Source organism: Aythya ferina (assembly GCF_964211825.1).
Source record: "Aythya ferina genome assembly, chromosome: 6".
NCBI classification, from domain to species: Eukaryota; Metazoa; Chordata; class Aves; order Anseriformes; family Anatidae; genus Aythya; species Aythya ferina.
The window spans coordinates 34,142,358-34,160,209 of record NC_140303.1 but is presented as its reverse complement, the minus strand read 5'-3'; the positions used below and the strand labels follow the sequence as shown (position 1 = coordinate 34,160,209).

Here is a 17,852-nt window from a genome sequence, read left to right as displayed (position 1 = left end):
CCTGTTGGGGAAAGTATGATCTTGACTGTGAGCAGACTGCTTTCAAGCATCAGATTTTTGAGCCACTTGAAGCTAGTCTTATTCTCTAGTACAAGGAAATTACACAATGTTTCTCCCCATGTGCGCAGGCCAGTCATTAAGGTTGTCACCCAAACTTGTCTAGCTTGACCTCTGATTTAATCTGACTAGCTATCACCACCGTAGTTTATTAGCACTATGATAGATGCATACGTTGTAGCTGATTATGACACAGGGCTTTTACAGAAAATTGCAAGGCTTTAAAAATGTATTAGTACTAAATTTGCTGTCTCTCAAGCTGGCCATGGTAACTAAGGCAACCCATTTTAAAGGTGGGGAGTTATGAAAACCCACTGCCAACGCTTTTTCTTTTAACTAGAGAGAATATGCAAAGGAATTAATCTGAAAAATCCATACTGCATACTGGTTTGATATCAGGGTTTACTGACGATGACTTTCTAACTTTTTAACTTTCTTGTAGCTGCAAGGCTTGTGACCAGTGTGGAAATTCCCACATTAATGCAACTGAATACTAAAGGTGCACTATGTCTTTTCTCTATGCATCCGCAGCAAAATAGAAAACACTTATGTAAGGATAAAACCTTATTCCTTGCATTAACAGAATGACTTCTGTACCAAGACCTGATTAAAGCAGTTACTCCCTTATTGTTTAGTTTCCCCTGGTTTCATATTCTGTCCAGGCACTGTTCATCCTGTCAAGCAAAGCCATACCTGGACTCTACCCATCACAGGGCAAAACCCCTTGCGGCTGCTACTCCTGTCCACTCTTGAGCAAAGACTCCGACTGAGAACATCTTCCCAGGGAAAGCTGTGGCTTCTCCATTCTGTTAGGTTCTGTTCAGAAATAAAATCTGAGCTATACAACTCAAGTGAACCTGTGCTACACTGTTTGGTCAAGTATGTTGTTCTGGCTGGAGACAGGGACTTCTCATGGGGGAAATAATCACATGCAGAAGGCTGGAAGACAACATCATTATTCGGGAATATGTGAAAAGTGGTGCTGGGATTAAATGATGCTTATTTTTAAAGACTGCTTCACTGTGCTGCCTCCCCCATATCGTGCTTTGTGTCTGCCTGGCTCATGGCTTCTCTCGCTGCTTCTGTATAAGGGGCAGTACAGAGAGGCACTGATCTGATGGCACTTTTGGCAATATAGTAGTGAAAGCAGTAAGAGCAATTTATTTCACACATCCACTTGCTGTTGCTACAGAGGGGTCACTAGCGTGAGGGCAGTGCAGTGGGATGCAGAGTACGTACCCCAGGAGGAAAAAAGTGGCGTGGCACAGCATCCTTTGTCCAGCCTCACTCCTCCTGCCAGCAGATCCCACACTGCTCTGACACTGGGATTTGCAGTCTGGGTTAGCAGAATGCTGAGAGAAGCTACATCCTTTATACACAAATTATATAACTGCAGATAGGCACAAGAAAGTGAAAGAATATAAACCACGATCTACAACTGTAGGGTTGGAATGAAAAAATAAATTTCACTTAAAGCAAAGAGAGCATTTTCCACTGCTTCCAGAGATGTCCTGTGAGTTGGAGCTGTCACTTTCCTGGCTCTGGTGATGACTCAGATTTCCTCACAAGTGACATCAAAACACTTCTGTGTCATCTTGGAGCCTGCACTGACCCATAAGCAGTTGCTGCCACCTGCTGAACAGAAAAACTTTTACGTCAGGAAGAAAGGTTACAACAAATGGAGCTAGAGCAGAAATTTTTTGAGAGTAGTTATGACCTCTCTGCCTATGACTTATCCCTGGATGTTATCACAAGGTAGCTTTGCATCCCATCATTAATGTTAGTATACAAACCCAATTTGGCAGGTAATTTACAATCTGAATTGAATAAAAATAATTTCTCAGCTGAAAAGTCAAATCTTGCTGAAATTTGACTGTATTTCCCATATAACAGAATCAGCAGAGAGCTGAAATAAGCCAGGGGAACTTCAGTTTATTTTTAAAAGTCTTCACAGAAGTACGACTTCTATTATTGCACTATACACTTTAATCTCAGCACAGTCAGTTAAATATATTGTTTCTTTTCAAGTTTTCCCTTGTCATAACATAGATTTATTCCTTTTGTTGTTGTTGTTTGAACAATTGTATCTGCAACAGGATCCGTGAGCACAAGATACAATGTCTACAGCCTAAAAATAGTTCGACACATTTCTTGGAGGATAAAATATTTTATAGATTTTGTTATGTCAGTTGGTGAAAAGCAAGCAAAATACCCCTGGGAAAAATATGTCTCCACATCCTTAAATCCTTTTCTACTTTGCCGTGTGAAAGAGCATGCTAGCACAGGCTACTGACACTGTAAAAATTGCCTTTCAAGTGCATGACAAAGTTACAGAACAACCTTATTAATAATTTATAGTTTAGCCTGTAATCTCTACAGCTTATGTTTTGCTATATATTAAATGCTTAAAGACCTTGACTGAGCTCACAGAAACCTCTTCTTTAAGGAATTAGTGCTCAACCTTTGCAAAACACATTAAAAGCATCAAGCAGCAGAGGAAGCAAATGTACAAACCACAGAACTGCTGTCCCAGTTGGTACCTCCCCGTCAACGGTGAAGCCAGGAAAGAGAAACTTCTTGGTTAAGTTTCTTGGAGGGCTTTTTTGTACAGCTGACACTTTCCACAAATCCATTTAAAGTGAAGATCTCCCAGAGCACTATTCATGCCTTTGGTCTGTATTTGACAGCACAGGACACTGATCAGATTGGGGCCTGCAGAGCAACAACAGGAGCAACACATGTGAAACCACGAGGAACGCCGTTTGCATTTTTGCCTGCCCAGCCATCCCTTCATCGTAATGGATCCTGACACAGGAGCACCTGCCTGTCGTCTCCCACTTGGAGCATGGCTGCCAAAGCTGGCACAGGCACAGTTTGCAGCGGCGCAGCCAGGCTGGTGCAGTGCTGGGAACTCAGTCGCTCAGAAGCCACTTTCCTAGAGCCAAGTTATTGCCGAGGAGCAACGACAACATCTTGCCTCCCAGCTCCTGCTGCGTTTCTGCTTAGCATGTTTAGCCTTTTCTGAGGAAGGGAAATGTGCACAGCCTGCCTGCCTCCCTCTGAAGAGCTCCTACCACCTGTTTTTGGGGCGTGCTTTCAGGAAAGAGACGATGCTCTAAGATGAAGGTCTGGATTTTGGGAAGTGCTGCCTTCAAAGCTCTAGAAAGATCAGTGAAAAGCTTGTGCATAGCAGAACAAGTGCTGAATCCAAAAGCATCCTGAAACCTCCTCATGCAGGCAGTTCTATTCTGTGCTAGGGTTTTGGACTTCAAGACATGCACTGGGTGAATCTTCAGATGAATTTTCTTAGCTCATCATGAGTATCCGCAGCACACAAACTTGAGACTTAAAGGAATTGCCTACTAGAGAAAATTGGATCTCTTTACCCAGCATGTCTCTGTGTGCAGCAACACGTACCCTAAACCTGGAAGAGCTTAGGCACAGAATGATTATTTGTTTGGACTCAGGAAAGGCACGTGATGGCACTTAGTGTGTTTTATAAATGCAAAGGGACTGAGAAAAAGTTGAGGAAAGATAACTTTGGAGAAAGCTAACACTGCAGCTCACAAACACAAAATCCTTACCAAAAGGACTCCAGATTGCCCTGAGCTTAGCAGATACGAAGCCCACCTCAACCACTTCACCTCATCCCTGTGACACAGACAGCTGGGTGCAGTGGGCTACATCTGGGCTTTTATTATTGTCCATCCAAAAGGGATGGTAGGTGACATCTCCTCTTTACCCTGAAACCCTGACATAAGCATGCTGACAGGCTGTCTTCATCCAACTGTACTGAACTGCACACTGTAGTTACAAAGCCCTCCCTAGCACTGTGCATACAGAGAAGGGTATCCCGGATCTCATTTTATAAATAGATTTCCCTGTGCATCTGCTCCAGCTCACTGCTTGCACGTACCAGCCCACTCAGAGCGCAGACCAGTGGCAAAAGGAATATTCATCTTAAGATTACTTTCAAGATCTTGGAAAGTTCGACAGTCTCTGCAAGATTCTTTCTTTTTAGCAAAACCCCCAGCCCAGATGCTATTTCTCCAGCAAGGTGGAATGCTGAGTGAGGCCTCCAGGGTGTTTTACAACAGCTCTTCCTATAATCATTTAGTGGCCTCTGCTGGCCAGGACTGAGAGCCTGGCAACTGGTTAAATGTCAGCAGTCCTGCACCCAGCCAAGAGTTACGTAGGTAGGTTACTGGTTACAACAGCAGAGACACCACTACAGCTCTGCATCGATCCGTAAGCACCCCACCTCATGCTAAGCGTGTGGCTCATGTCAGTCGCTGACAGCAATAGAATAGTAGGGGCCTTGCAAAATAGCTCAGGTTCTCCGAGTCTTTTCTACCAGACTCCTGCAAGTAGGTGCTTGTATCCTTGTTGGAGGCTGCTAAGCTATGTCCTAGATAAAACTCTTCCCAAAGACAATTTTCATCACCCAAATCTTCCATAAGTATTACTTCTTAAGGTGTGTAATGGGCATAAGGGGTATATCGAGATCAGTACTCCTGGGTAGACGAGAAGTAAATAGCAAAGTAAGTAAACGCTTAGCACTGAGGGATATCACAGTAAGATCATCAGCTGTTGCAAATTATTTTGGCTCCATTGCATTTAGTGGAGACAAATTAATACGGTGGAGTTGATTGTCTGACCTGCAGTTCAAGATACACAGCACTAATGCTATTAAAGCCCATTTCCAAGAGCGGAAACTAGGGTAGAGAAGTTAAACGACTGGCTCACTAATACAATGAGGAATCCTAGCTGGTCTCTGGTTTCCAAGACAATGTTTGCAGTGTGTTTGTGGTCTCAGTCTTATTCAGGCAGCAGGAGAGAGTGTTATTCAATCAGGGAAGCTAGCACTACCTCTGGGGTTGCACTAACTGGAATTATCGTTTCCTGCTCTGGTGCCTACGCTTCAAATGTTAAACAAACAAACAAAAAAAAAACAACAAAAAATTACACTGTCAAATAAAAACAGTATTTTCTGCTTTAGGAAGAGGTAGCTGTTGATGTAATCTTGGTCTGTTATGAGTTTGATTTCAGATGGCCAACACTGTTCATTCTCAGAGTGCATTCAGTTGCTGCACATGAAATGCAAACAAATGGGTGTTTAGGGAGCAGCATTTGAATGTGACCACTTGGAGGCCCGGAAATCAAATTCACGGGTTTTCACTGTGTACTTGCACTAGAGAAACCCTTTGTCTGGAAAATTACATCACATCAACTGCTAGCTTCTGCCACTCTGTTTCTAAAACTTCAGACTCATGATATTCATTATAACCATTCTTTACCAGGTAGGTTAAATTTAACACACATGAAATTTAAGGAATAAAACATTTTATTTTTTTTTCTGAGGAAGTATTTGTCAGTGAGAGATTAAATTATCCCCCTGCAAGGAAAAGGCACAAGTGAGGAAGGAAGGAGGGGCAGTGTCACAGGCTGAAACAGTTTCCTTAAACCAGATGTTAAGGGAATATTAGGGAACATTATTAGTAGGAGGGCTGCACTAATTTTTGCACTTTTTACTTTTTGCACAGTGCAATTCTTTTGTGAATTTTAGTAGACTCTAGAAGGACTTGAGAAAGGGAAAAAAAAGTGAAGAAGTCACCCACCTGCTGTCTGTGAAGTGACAATTTGTATCTCTGTGTCACAGTACACTGTGTAAGAGTGGAACAATTTGGGGAAGGGACTTTGTGTCCTCAGTTCTGTGGCTTGGAGCTAGCTTTGTTCACCTCCCCCCCTTTATTTTTTTGGCACAACGAATAAGATGCCATTTTTTCACCTGGCTAATTTCCTCATTTCAGCAGGAGAGAGGACTCAGAACATCCTAAGGCTCCAACTCTAAGACACTGCTCAGTGAAGTGGACAACCAAGCCATGGAGGCTTGTACCACTGGTGGACTGTACGTGCAAGATGGCAATGTAAGTTAGGAATAAGCAGGAAAAGCATTATTGCTAAAGATAAAGGATGGAAAATCAGGCCTATAAAACCTTCAGCTTTACATGGAGCTGTAGGAATACCATAAAAGAAGGCACTGACTGGGAGTGTGCATAGCTGGGAGCAATCTGCTCTTCCAAGAACAGCAGTTTTATGACAAAGGTGTGAACAGAAGTGCGCCCAAGGAAATAGAAAATATCATTTTGATTACTCCGCACTTCAGCTGAAAGATCTTGCCAAAAAGATTGCAAAAAGCATATGCCCGCTATTTTCCAACCATCAGAAAAATAGGACTGCTTTCCTAGTGTTCTCCCTAACTTTGTGGGAAAAATTCAGCTTTCCAGCTTATCAGGTTTTTCTTCATACTCTCCCAATACTAGAGAGCATAAACTCTGTGCTGCTGGAAGAATCTTAAGTTACCCTGTCCTTATAAACTGATATTCTTCTGTTTGTTACTCTGTGGGCATTGGTGGTCTTCCACTGCAGGAATTCTGTTCGAGATACAGTCGCTCCATGTTCTTTTCCCTACCTTTCTATCAGTTCCCAGTCTTTTATGGCTTCCTGATTCCAGTAGTTGCTTACAGAAAAGCCTGCTGATACAAAAAAGAGAAAGATTGATTATTTTATTCTGTGAGAAAACAAAACAAAAATCCTACCTCCTCTTCCTCTCAAAAGAGTTCCTACAAAATTTGGGGTTCACGTATTATAAAGAAAAAAAAAAAGATATCTAGATTGGCTAAAGTTATCTAAGCTATCTATTTACCTCATTTACCAACAAAATCTGGTGAGATGGGATGCCCCATTCATTACTGAGTGTGAAAAAGCCAACAGTTCTGTCTACTGAGAAAGTGTTCCTCTTCTGAGCTCCAAGTTCAATAAAGTCATGCAGATCTCAAGCTGGAAACACAGTAGTAACTCTGTCTATTCTGTCCGTCCAAACTCTCTTCCATTTGTTTTATTCCTGAAAATTATCTTATAGGTGAAAAACCTCTTTTGTTCAGGGGAGCAAAGTAAAGGCTCACAAGACTTAATTATTTCCTTTTTTTTTTTTTTTTTTTTTTTAAAGTACTGCTTTTCCTTCTCATAGCAAACTAAAGTCAGATCAAAGTGTAGAATAATGCATCCACTGGAGGGCAGGCCTGAATCTGGCAGAAAATGCTGAAAATGCCTTGAAGGAAAGATTAAAATGTTATGGTCAGCTGCATGGAAGCTGTCATGAGTCATTCAAGACTCATTAGTTAAGAGCAGGTTTTTTTCTGAATGAGTAGTCCTATGTTTCAGACACAAAATCCAGAAATAGAGGTTCTCACTGTTCACGTCTAATAAGAGTCCTAAATGAATCTCTGAGCTTGGCTCTAATTAAAGTTGTGACATTGTTAGTTGAAGTCAGCAAACCTCCAGAGGACTTTCAGCTGCTCTGACAATCACCAACTGAATTCAGAGGCGCTGAGACCCAGGACTGAACTTGGCCCACAGGATTTGTGTGTTCTCACTGCAGCACTGCCTTCCAGCATGGGCACGCAGGACTCGTGCTCTGAGCTCCCTGGAGTGAGAGGTACCTCACAGAGGGCCCTTCCTGTGCCTGCAGTCCAGAGGCATATTTGATGTGCACAAGGAGAGGTGGCGTCTGGCTCCACCTCAGCCTCACAGCCAGACCAGACCCTAGGCACACGCAGGAAGGGATGGTTCTGGGTGTGCACCTGATGTCCCACTGCCTGCCCTTGCAATCTGTGCACACTCTACTGCCAGGTCCCCCACCACTGTGGAGATGGCTCTGCCCTGGAGTTAATTACATGCCACTTGATCAAATACTTCATACTACACTTATTTCTAGCAGGGACTGAGCTTTGCTAAGCAGTTTGAGATGCTAGACTTTAGACAATCTAGATATGTTTTGGATTAAATGCCACATATATCATAACAAAAGGAAGGAATTTATTTCACGTGGCAGCTGAAGATCCCATATTTAATATTACCAGATTTTTAAAACACCCAGTTTTCCTTCTGACAAACTGTAAACTCAATTTCTCCTCGCAGTTTTCATGAGTGCATATTTAATGAACTTCCTCCTTTCACCAGTGACTCACTCCTTGAAAGGCTATTTCACAAATAGTATCTCCATTCCAAAGGAAACAAGCTGTTCCCTCTTACATTACTCAAGTAGCTGCAGAAAAATACATTAAGTCAAAAGATTTCAAAATGCTTAAGGTACATAACTCAAAAATAGTAAGTTTTTAATCAATTAGTTTTATGATACAACTTACTGCCTTTTAATTAAATGACACAAGCAATAATTCTAAAATTGACTAGAAATTCTGGGTGCTTGGCTGGAGACACCTTACAATTGCACGGAATCTGTAAGTTCATGTCCTTCTCATAGTATCAAACAAAACATCTGTAGCTTTTTTGAAAATCTTGCCTATAAACAATGCAGCTATCAGGAGGTAGAAACTAGCACAGTTCTATAGGAATTCTCTCAGCAGCTGGTGTAAAATCAGAACCAGGATCTAAATTAGAATAGCCATTGGCCAAATAGCCAATGCTAGCACCCACTAAGACATCAGCTACACTGCATCCATTAGGACAACTCTACAGCTGCAAACTTTTTAAATAAATTAGGATCTGTTTTCTGCCTTACCTTGACATGTGAGTAAGGTGATGACCCAGGTACTTACATTATTAATGGCTAGCAATGCATTTAGAGTTGAGCTGCTGGTGATAATCTCAAAGAAAAGATACTAAAAAGCCTCCAAATAAGCAGTTGGAAAACACATTATCTTGACAGAATGGGCCTGAGAAACGGTCATGCCTTTCTTCCTGAAGAAAACCAGAAGTGTAATCATATCTTTAAGGAAAGAGAAAAGAAAGAAACAAATTTATAAGAAACAAAACATCCTCCTGGCAGTATCTACTATAAGATAAGAAAATGCAAAACTGTCATGTTATATGTCAGTCACAGAAAGAATGTATTTGAAAAAGACTTGTCAGGGGAGTATTTGTAAAAGCCAGCACTCCTTAACATATTCAGAGGTTCAAACGTTACGAAGGCACAAGGATCCTTCCAGCTGAAGGGAAGTCCATCAGAGCCACGTACATCTCTGAGATCTGGCTACCATGAGTGAAGACAAAGAACTAGTAACACCAATATTAAATTGAGTGATAAAATTAAAACATTATCAGGGTCTTCTCCACTCACATCTATTCTCAGAATTTGCCTCAGGTACATTACCTGTAAACAGACCTTCCAAAACTGCTCCACGACAAGAAGGTGTTATCCCGTTGCTGTCAGTGGAAAGCTTTGTGCTGTTAGACTTCTGTTGGGTGTTTACAGACACAGCTTCTGTTAAACATATCAGTACAACAGTTACTAAATGGTACCAAGATAAAGACAGGCAAACATAGAAATTATGAAAAACAAGTAAGAGTCCATACACAAGTAAGACTTTTCAGTGTTAAACTGTATATAAATGACTTCAAACTGGTCTCATTCTCCCTGAAGGTTAAAAAAATAATTTGTTGTAAATAGTTATTTTTGTGTCTATTGAGACAAATATTGTGTCAAAATATTTGACACTATTTTATACTGTCTGGATTTCTTTATTTTCAGTGTCCTGAAATCAAGCTGTGAACATCACTTCCTCACATTTTTAAACTTTAACAGAGACAGAGTGGTATATTCACTTGTCTGAATGATAAGAGACTATCATGACCTCTCACATGGTCAATGTGTTCAGTTTCAACCAGTAACTTCTGTTTAAAGCCAAAAAAGTCTGTGACCAAACACAGGCACATCTTTCTATCACAGGTGCACCCCTTGGTTTTCTTTATCAACACTTTATGAGAGTTGGATTGTTCTGATTTGATGCAGAGCCCATTTTGGAAAATATTTTTCAACTAGATTCTATAAGACAGATCCATCTAGTTTCAGTTCATCCTTTTGGCACTTTCTTCCCTTACCTATTCCTTCTACCTGAATATTTTAATATTTTAATATATACAATCCACCTTAGCAGTCACATTCAATTGTACATCAATTTCCAATTTCTGGAAGAGTGTCCAGAAGTGTTCTAGACACTTACTTAAATTACAACCATAATCACAATAATAATTCATCACATCTTTCCCCAAGGTACAGGAATTGCTCTATTTCTGTGTGAGATGTTATCACTATAAAGGGTGGGAAATTTCAATAATTTTGTAAGTGCAATGAAAGACATGTTGCCCTGTTTCATTAAAGAGGAGATTTTCATTGTGATCTGGCATGTTTGTGAGGTTAAGAGAACAGATAGAACAGTTGTGCTTTTCCATTGCCTCCTCCCAGATATTTTTTCCAGAGCTTTTCGGTTATTTTTAGAGTGATTATTATAAATTAATAATGTCACTCTCTCCCTTTGGCAGTCTAACACACTCCAGAGCAACAAGCATAAACAACCTGTGGGGCCTGGAAGACTGAAAGGAGGACTGTCCACAATCAGCGAGTTGCTGCAACGTCTGAGGTTAAAGATCCCTTTGTTTGCATTCTGGCAAAGCTCTCTGGCTCAAACCTATGAAGATATTTGGATGCTTCACTGCCCATGGCACCAGAGGGAGTTAGGTACTTGAATGTCTTGCCATTTGGTCCCTCAGTGATTCCCAGCAGCATCTGATGCCATTATGAACGGCATTTAACAGAGAACATTTAACAGCATTTAACAGCTGAACAAAGTAAAGGCTCTTCAAGGAAAGCAGGCTACAGTCAGGCTCCTCCTGTGCAATCCCAGGCTAGGAGGATCAAGTGCCCTCCCAGGCACCAAGTTCCAAATTATCTATCACCTTAAATATACATGTCTTTGGAGCAAATGTTGAATGTAGCACAGAAATGATTAGCCTAAAAGGGCTAATACTGATTTCAGTGACAAAATGCCTGTTGTTTTCAGCCAAGGCAAATCAGAGCTAAAATTCCAAACCTCTGAAGAAAATTCAGCATGCCATTTCTGCAAAAGTAATTTTCCTTTTATCTGCCTACTGGTATAAAAAGAGTCTAAATAAATACATCAAGATAATGAACCCAACAACAGCTCTAGACATAGCCACAATCCGTACACTCAGTTTAGCTGTGAGCCTGAATTTCTTCTGACCAACAGTGTTTGAATCTTCAAAGGAAATACAATAATAGTAGTTTAATGATAACACAGACTCTGCTGTTTACAGTTTCGTTCTTATAGATACACTGCTGAAGTTTTTTTGAGGCCCGCTACTCTTATTACAACTTCTTCAGACCACAAAGCACCAAGGATGGCAGCCAGCAACTTCAGACTACACCGAAAGGCAGAAGAAATCAAATAACGTCAAAGGGGGATGACTTTTTCAGAGGCTTGATTATTCCCCTAAAAACAGGACTAGGCACGAAACCAGTGTTGAGGTGAAGCTGGTTGATCTTTGCTGATACCAGGAAAGATTTAAGACACCTACAAACATTTCTGAGTCTCACAGCGTCCAGCACTGTTACAGATGACCCTTTTGCTGATAAATTAAGAACCGTGTCACTTAATCATTTTAAATTGTTTCAAGCTTTCGTAATTTCAGAAAAAGCTTGAACATGTACTCTGAGCATAAACTGCAGCTGAGAAACCAGAAACAAAAGAGAAAGAATAGCAAATTGATTTTAAAACATTTCAGACATTATGGAGATCTGGCTCATGAGCTTTAAATGTCTGCATTTGGCATTACCGAGCACACTGGCTGAATATCTGGCCAGCAGTCTTGCCTTCTGGCACTCGTTTGTAACACTGAAGTCATATGAAGCTCTTCTCTCAGTTCCTAAATGCAGAATACTAACAAGACGTTTAAAATTCTGTGCATGTTCAAGAAAGCGCTGGATCAGTTTACATCAGCTGAAGTTTCACCCTGATACCTAGGGGTGCCCTTTCAGATCTCTATTCTGTTGTTTGTTGTTTTTTTTCTGCTGGTTAATCAGGTAATCAGGAACACTCATTACATATAATTGTCATTTTTATTCACTTGTAATTCTATTTTGCATAAAGTTCTAAAATGCATGAGTCCTTACGCATGTCTCTGCAAAGGCAGGAGGTCTGCAACACAAAAAAAGCTGTGCATGCTTGTCTTAATCAAGGTCAATTTGGATGTGGACAGTGTGAGCCCACCTTCAACACAGACATCGGTGATGAGTCTGAACTGAAACCTGCCTTTTCTGCAGAATTTTAGCTAAACTTGAATCATGCTTCTCAGCAAGAGCGTGCATAAATGCAGCATGAATACAAGTCTACAGCTTCTATACAACCTGCTTTTGGCAAGGCAAGAATGTGAGTGTACTCACAGAAAGCGACTGACTGCAAAATGATGGGTGATGTGCTGGAATCAGCACCGAAATGCCCCTGGCTCCCTACACTGGTATTTCCAGTGGTGCAGATCAGCAGAGAGAGATGTGGAAGCAGAGCCTTGCTGGGCTGGGACCCCAGCTCTGTGTTTCTGGAAGGCAGGTTTGAAGGAGGACTTATCAACAGGGTCTTCAGTGCTTCCCAGGTGGAAGGACACATTGAGGAAGTGTATACAAACAGTTGGAGAGCTGACTGCAGAAAGGATAAATGAGTGACTAAGGTGGATGTTACTGTTCTTGCACTCGTAGCTGCTTTGTTCCTTTCCAGGTGTTCCACAGTGCTTCCAGACAGCTAATACAAATTGCACTGTGTTCCAGCACTGGATGGAAGTATTCCTTGCGCTGACATGAGGGGTTATTAGCAGAAGGAACTAAACTTCACAAATTTGAGTGTCCCTGGTCTGTTAGCTACAAGGGAACTCAGAAACTTTTGGGCTACTACCCCTGGTGGTGGGCATTGTGTGTTCATCAATACTTCTCAGCATCCTGAGCTGCAGCTGGCCTTCCTGCTCAAATGCATTAAATGACTGCCTGGGGTTGCCGACGGTACCTGCATGGGGCCATCTGTGCCTGCTGCGTTACTCGGAGCAGCAAGTTTGCTGAAACAGGATGCTATTTGCAGGGAAGGGTGCTTCAGAGGCAGGGAAGCAAAGAAAAAAAAAAAAAAAGAAAGCAATTTTCTCTTGATACTTGATGTCCATTTCAGGGTAACACACAGAGAACTAATCATGCAAATCCAAACTCAAGGGAAATAAGCCTTCATTTCTTCATCTGCTGCTCTGAAACTCAGCCAACAATACATACAAGCAGTATCCCTGAGGTGACAAAGTGCATTGTTGATTTATAGGCAACGCATATTGGATTACTGGAGACTCCACACTGTGAAATGATTATAAACCAGTAATTAGCTGGTGAGAAAGGGATAATTTGCTTCAGAATTCTGAAGCCAGATAAAATCAGCCGATTAAAAATAAAGCACAGTTAACTCAGTCCCTCGTGCAATTAAAAACTCATAAAACCTGACTGGAGTAGTAGGAAAGGCCTTAAACAGCAGGAAAAAAAAAAAAAAAACACATCTAAGAAATATGCTCAACTAACAGTAGGGTTGGATCCTGGAAGTTTTCTTTAAAGACAGAATAAAGTGCTATTGCTCTTCACCCCGGAGAGCCCTCACTCAGACACAGCTTAACCTTTGGATGGGAAAAATGAGTGTGCTGGAACTAAACACTGTCTGGCACAAGGAGAGCAGCTCATCAGAAGATGTTTTTTTTGATGTACCATTGCTTTGGAAAAATACTTCCTGCAGGTGTTCTGAAATCACCTGGAGTTTTTCAGGAGCTGCTTGATTTAATTTTTGAGTCCCTGCTGTGGTCACACAGACAAAATCTGGAGAGTCCCTCACAAACAATTAGCTGCTGCAAGTGCTAGTGGCACAAAATAGCCCTATCAGATGTGTCTGGCTTTTTGAGAGGGCTTTCTTATCACTGTATTCTGCTAGCCTGAAGAATAAGACTCATTTGAGCAACAAGTGTGGGTAACTAGCACAGAGGTTGACAGCAGGAGAAGCAGGGAACAGGAGTACAAAACAACTTTTACAACAATTCTGCCTTAAAATCACCTCTACAAAGAGCCAAGGTGTATCAGCAACAGCTCCGATTTTCAGAGGTAACAGGAGCCCTCAGAGCATCGGCTGTTTGAGGTCCCTACAAGAACTGTGTAAGTTACACACTTACTAATTGCTGGGCAGCACTTCACAATTACAACATTTACAAAGAAATTTACCCACAATAGTACAAAAACTCCTGGTTTTCTGCATTTGTCTGACTTCCTGAGGAAATGACTGTTTGTGTACATCTCACCTGATGACTTCTAAACCTGCTGGCTCTTTCCAACTAAACAGAAGGAGCAAGGGAACTCTTAGAGAGAACCAAAATCCTCAGTGGTTATACAGCTGGAGAGAAGCCTTTAAAGTGTCTCTGTAAGGCAAAGGCTGTCCTGTGAGCATCACTTTTATTAGACAAAAGAAACCCTGAGCAGGAGAAAGACCAAACAAATGTCCAAACCACAAGAAAACTTTAACTGGAGCTTGGAACAACTGAACCTTGTGTTACAAATCCAGAGGTAAAAAGGTTTCTGTAGTTTGAGGTTTATGAAACTGTTCCTGTGCACTGAAAATATGATTTCACCCACACAGACACTGCTGTTTTTCTCCCAGCCATTTTATAAAATATAATTAATCTACATTTTAAAGGCCTTGATGGGTTTTCTCTCATCATGGAACAGCGAGATTGATACCCAATTACTGAGCACTCAAGCTCACAGATCATTTCCATATAAAATCATTACTTTTTTATTAATTTTTAAAATCCACCTTTTATTTGATTTAGATGTTAATGCTCATTGTTTATATAATAAAAGGAGAGGAGCTAAAGCATGAGTGAGTGTTTATTAACCTTGCTAATAAGACAGGCTTTTTGAGTCAAGATGGATAATATCTTAATTGGTAAAACAGATGCATCGTCATTTAGCCAAGTAATCCTTTCCAAACAAGGTTAGAAGCAGCAATTTTGTTTGTAGCAGATGGAAATAAACTTGTCATGTTCTGCACATCAGTTTACACACTCTTACATTCCCACTTAAGTCAGTAAGAATGCAGCCCTTTGATTCCCCAAGTAAGGTGACCCATGATGAGAATATATGGGAATATGGATGTATAAAGCATATTAACTGATCTTAATTTGCAATCTTTATCTGTATGTGAAGTACTGAACACAATCTGAACATTCTTGTAATTAATCTAGAATAGAATGATACATTTCCATCAAAAGTTATTTGCATCTTTAATATCAGGATAAGAAAGTGCATTAAAAGATGCCTCAGTGAAGAATTTTCCATAATGTTTAAAAGCATAGCCTTATGGCTGACATTTGTGCACATGCTGTTGTAAATGGCACTGATGATGAATGTTGACATTTCACACTATTGTGATTGAATCCTGCTAGCTCATCCTCAAAAATGACCCTATTAAGCATCTGAGCATTTATTAACAGGTATGAGCAGTCTGTTACAGCCAACCATACACACCTTTTATATGTAAAAATACACTCCAAAATTTGTGCTCTAGTTGAATCCATTAAAAATGATAATCTAGATAAAAAAAACTGTCAAAATTATTCCAGTGCTCTAAGTAATGTTACACCAAAAGCACTTCTATTACTTCATTCCTCTTATGAATCCTTTTTCTTTCAATTTATTTTCTGTAATCTCTCAGTCCTTTTCACAAAGCACTGAATCAGAACTGAACTGTGAATACCCATCAGCTGGAGGTTGTAATTCTTATAGTTTATTTTCCATTTCTGAAAGTGTTCTGTAGTCAACCAGAATGCCTAAGGGGCCTCCTGTATGCAAATCTAAGGCTTCTAAATATCTAGCCAGATTTCACATTCTTAGACACCATTGGATTTCCTCCGATTATCACCTCAAGTAGGAAAGTCATCCTCATGTTATGAAGTATCCTGGGAGGAAGCATGGACAGAGGTCTGTGCATTACTGGCAGTTAAAATAGTCCCTTGGGACTTTAGGAACAATTTAGATTAAATGTAAAGCTTTTTCTTAGCTTCTGTGTACACTGAAGCCTGGCCCATAAAAGCCTTAAAGCACAGAAAGGAGGATCACTTACCTAGAAAGGAAGTTCATTTATTTGAAGGGCTGGCATCTACCAGTGGAGAATGGAGAAGCGCGACTCATTTCCATTGGGATGACCATGAAACTCTGGAGGAGATACTCCTGTAAGAAATACAGATCAACTCCAGTCACTCACCATTGTTTCTGAACACTTACTCTACCTTTATTAGGCATCAAAGTTTAGCTGATGCTTGACAGTTCCTAAACATCATCTATCATTGATTTTATATGGGAGTTGTAAACTGTGAATGCTTTGACTGTCAACTGTGAAAAAGTTTTTGTCATGGCCGTGTTAAGAAGCATGCTCAAGACTTAGTGGGTCTAAAAAGATCAACTGCTTTCCTCAGGATTTGCAGGAGAAAAAAATGCAGTGTATAAATATTTAAGCTGTTGTTTGTAGTCAGAGAAACTCCACAGATGTCTAACCTGCATTCTGGACAGTTTCTTGCAATTACACAGTTGGCAGAAACTTGTTTTCTATTCCTTTGAAGTGAGAAGAGATAGTATGTAGTTAGCACACGACAAGCTAATTTGTGCCTTTATTTTCACCCTTCTTTGCCATTTTCTATTTCCTTCAGCTTTTTAGTCTAAGTCTGATGTCCAGCTTGCCCACAAGAAAGTAGGACACATCTAAGTTGAAAGGTGACGTGCTGAGAAATCCGCTTTCCTAAAGAATATATCCTGAGCATCACAGGTCTCTCATGAGGCCCTGGAGTTCATCACCCCAATCCATGCCCCAGTTCCCAAGAAACATGTGCATTGAATTAAACACCTAACAGATAATTAAACCTGCTTGGACATTATCTTTGTGGACAGAAACAGTGTTCAGGTCCTCCCTTTCATTAAAGATTTCAATTGTATGATTTACAGTCAAGACTGAAATGTAATGACTTACCTGCAAAAATTCAAGGACAAGCCACAACAAACAAACAAAGCAAAACAACAACAACAAAAAAGAAAACACCAACCAACCAAAAAAAAGCTGAAGAATTTGGTCATCGGGACTTCTCACTTTTTATTTGAAAGTGATGGACTGTAAATTAATTACCAAACTATTTACAAAGTAGTACTGGGGTTTTCTGATCTTTCACACCAGCACAAAGGTAGCAGGCACATGGCTGAGGATTCTCATTGGAGCAATGACTGTGTTTCGGGTAATGGGCACTCGCAGAGTCCTTGACAGAGGTGACATTGCTGGTGGCTCTCTTCTCTTTGCATAAGAAGCAGGTGACCTCACTGAACACGCAGTGTAGCACACAGTACACGCAGTAGCTGTGATACAAGAGGCCTCATTCGTTAACAGGATAAGCAGTACCAAACCACGACCTTTATAAAATTATTCTTAATCCAGAATAAGGGTTTTATTATGTGCTTTCATCCTCATCTTCTCCACGTGTTTTTGAACCTTCTCTCTGAGCCTGTTGTTTTGAGGTTGAAAATGCTCATCTGGATGGTGTTGTGTGTCTCTGCAAGAAGTTTAAAAGATCATTTGTACTTAAAATAGCCAGGGAAGCTACTTAGTGCTGACAAAAACAAAGGAAGAGACACAATTTCTCTTTTATAGTGACCACAGAAGATATTCCATTATTTATGCAGAACTGGAAAGCAAGTGAAACTGAAAAGAACATTCACTTTTGGCTTGGTCATTTAGGAAAGTTAACTGTCTGATAGGTAAACACATACTAGGCTGAGTTTCTACATTTTATCTGTGAAGAAACATATGCTGTAATGGCTAGAATAAGAGAATCCACGTGAAAAACTGATTTGTCAAGGATAAAATGCAGAAACTGCT

General features: G+C 40.5%; 1 protein-coding gene across 7 annotated transcripts in view; it reads right to left on the bottom strand.

Moving 5' to 3' along the window:
• Positions 1-1,198: 1,198 nt before the first annotated feature.
• Positions 1,199-17,852, bottom strand: part of CFAP221 (cilia and flagella associated protein 221) — a 39,087-nt gene continuing 22,433 nt past the window's right edge. For 5 of the 7 annotated variants that reach the window (XM_084524375.1, XM_084524376.1, XM_084524377.1 and 2 more), the window contains one exon: positions 17,051-17,526. In XM_084524375.1, coding sequence (XP_084380501.1) covers positions 17,403-17,526 — 124 coding nt within the window. In that variant the 3' untranslated portion in view covers positions 17,051-17,402. Of the gene's footprint in view, positions 1,690-2,571; positions 2,770-6,529; positions 6,594-8,675; positions 8,846-9,229; positions 9,341-16,055; positions 16,163-16,486; positions 16,544-17,050; positions 17,527-17,852 lie in introns of those variants that run through there. The other 2 variants (XR_014694538.1, XR_014694539.1) reach the window with 2 other exon arrangements.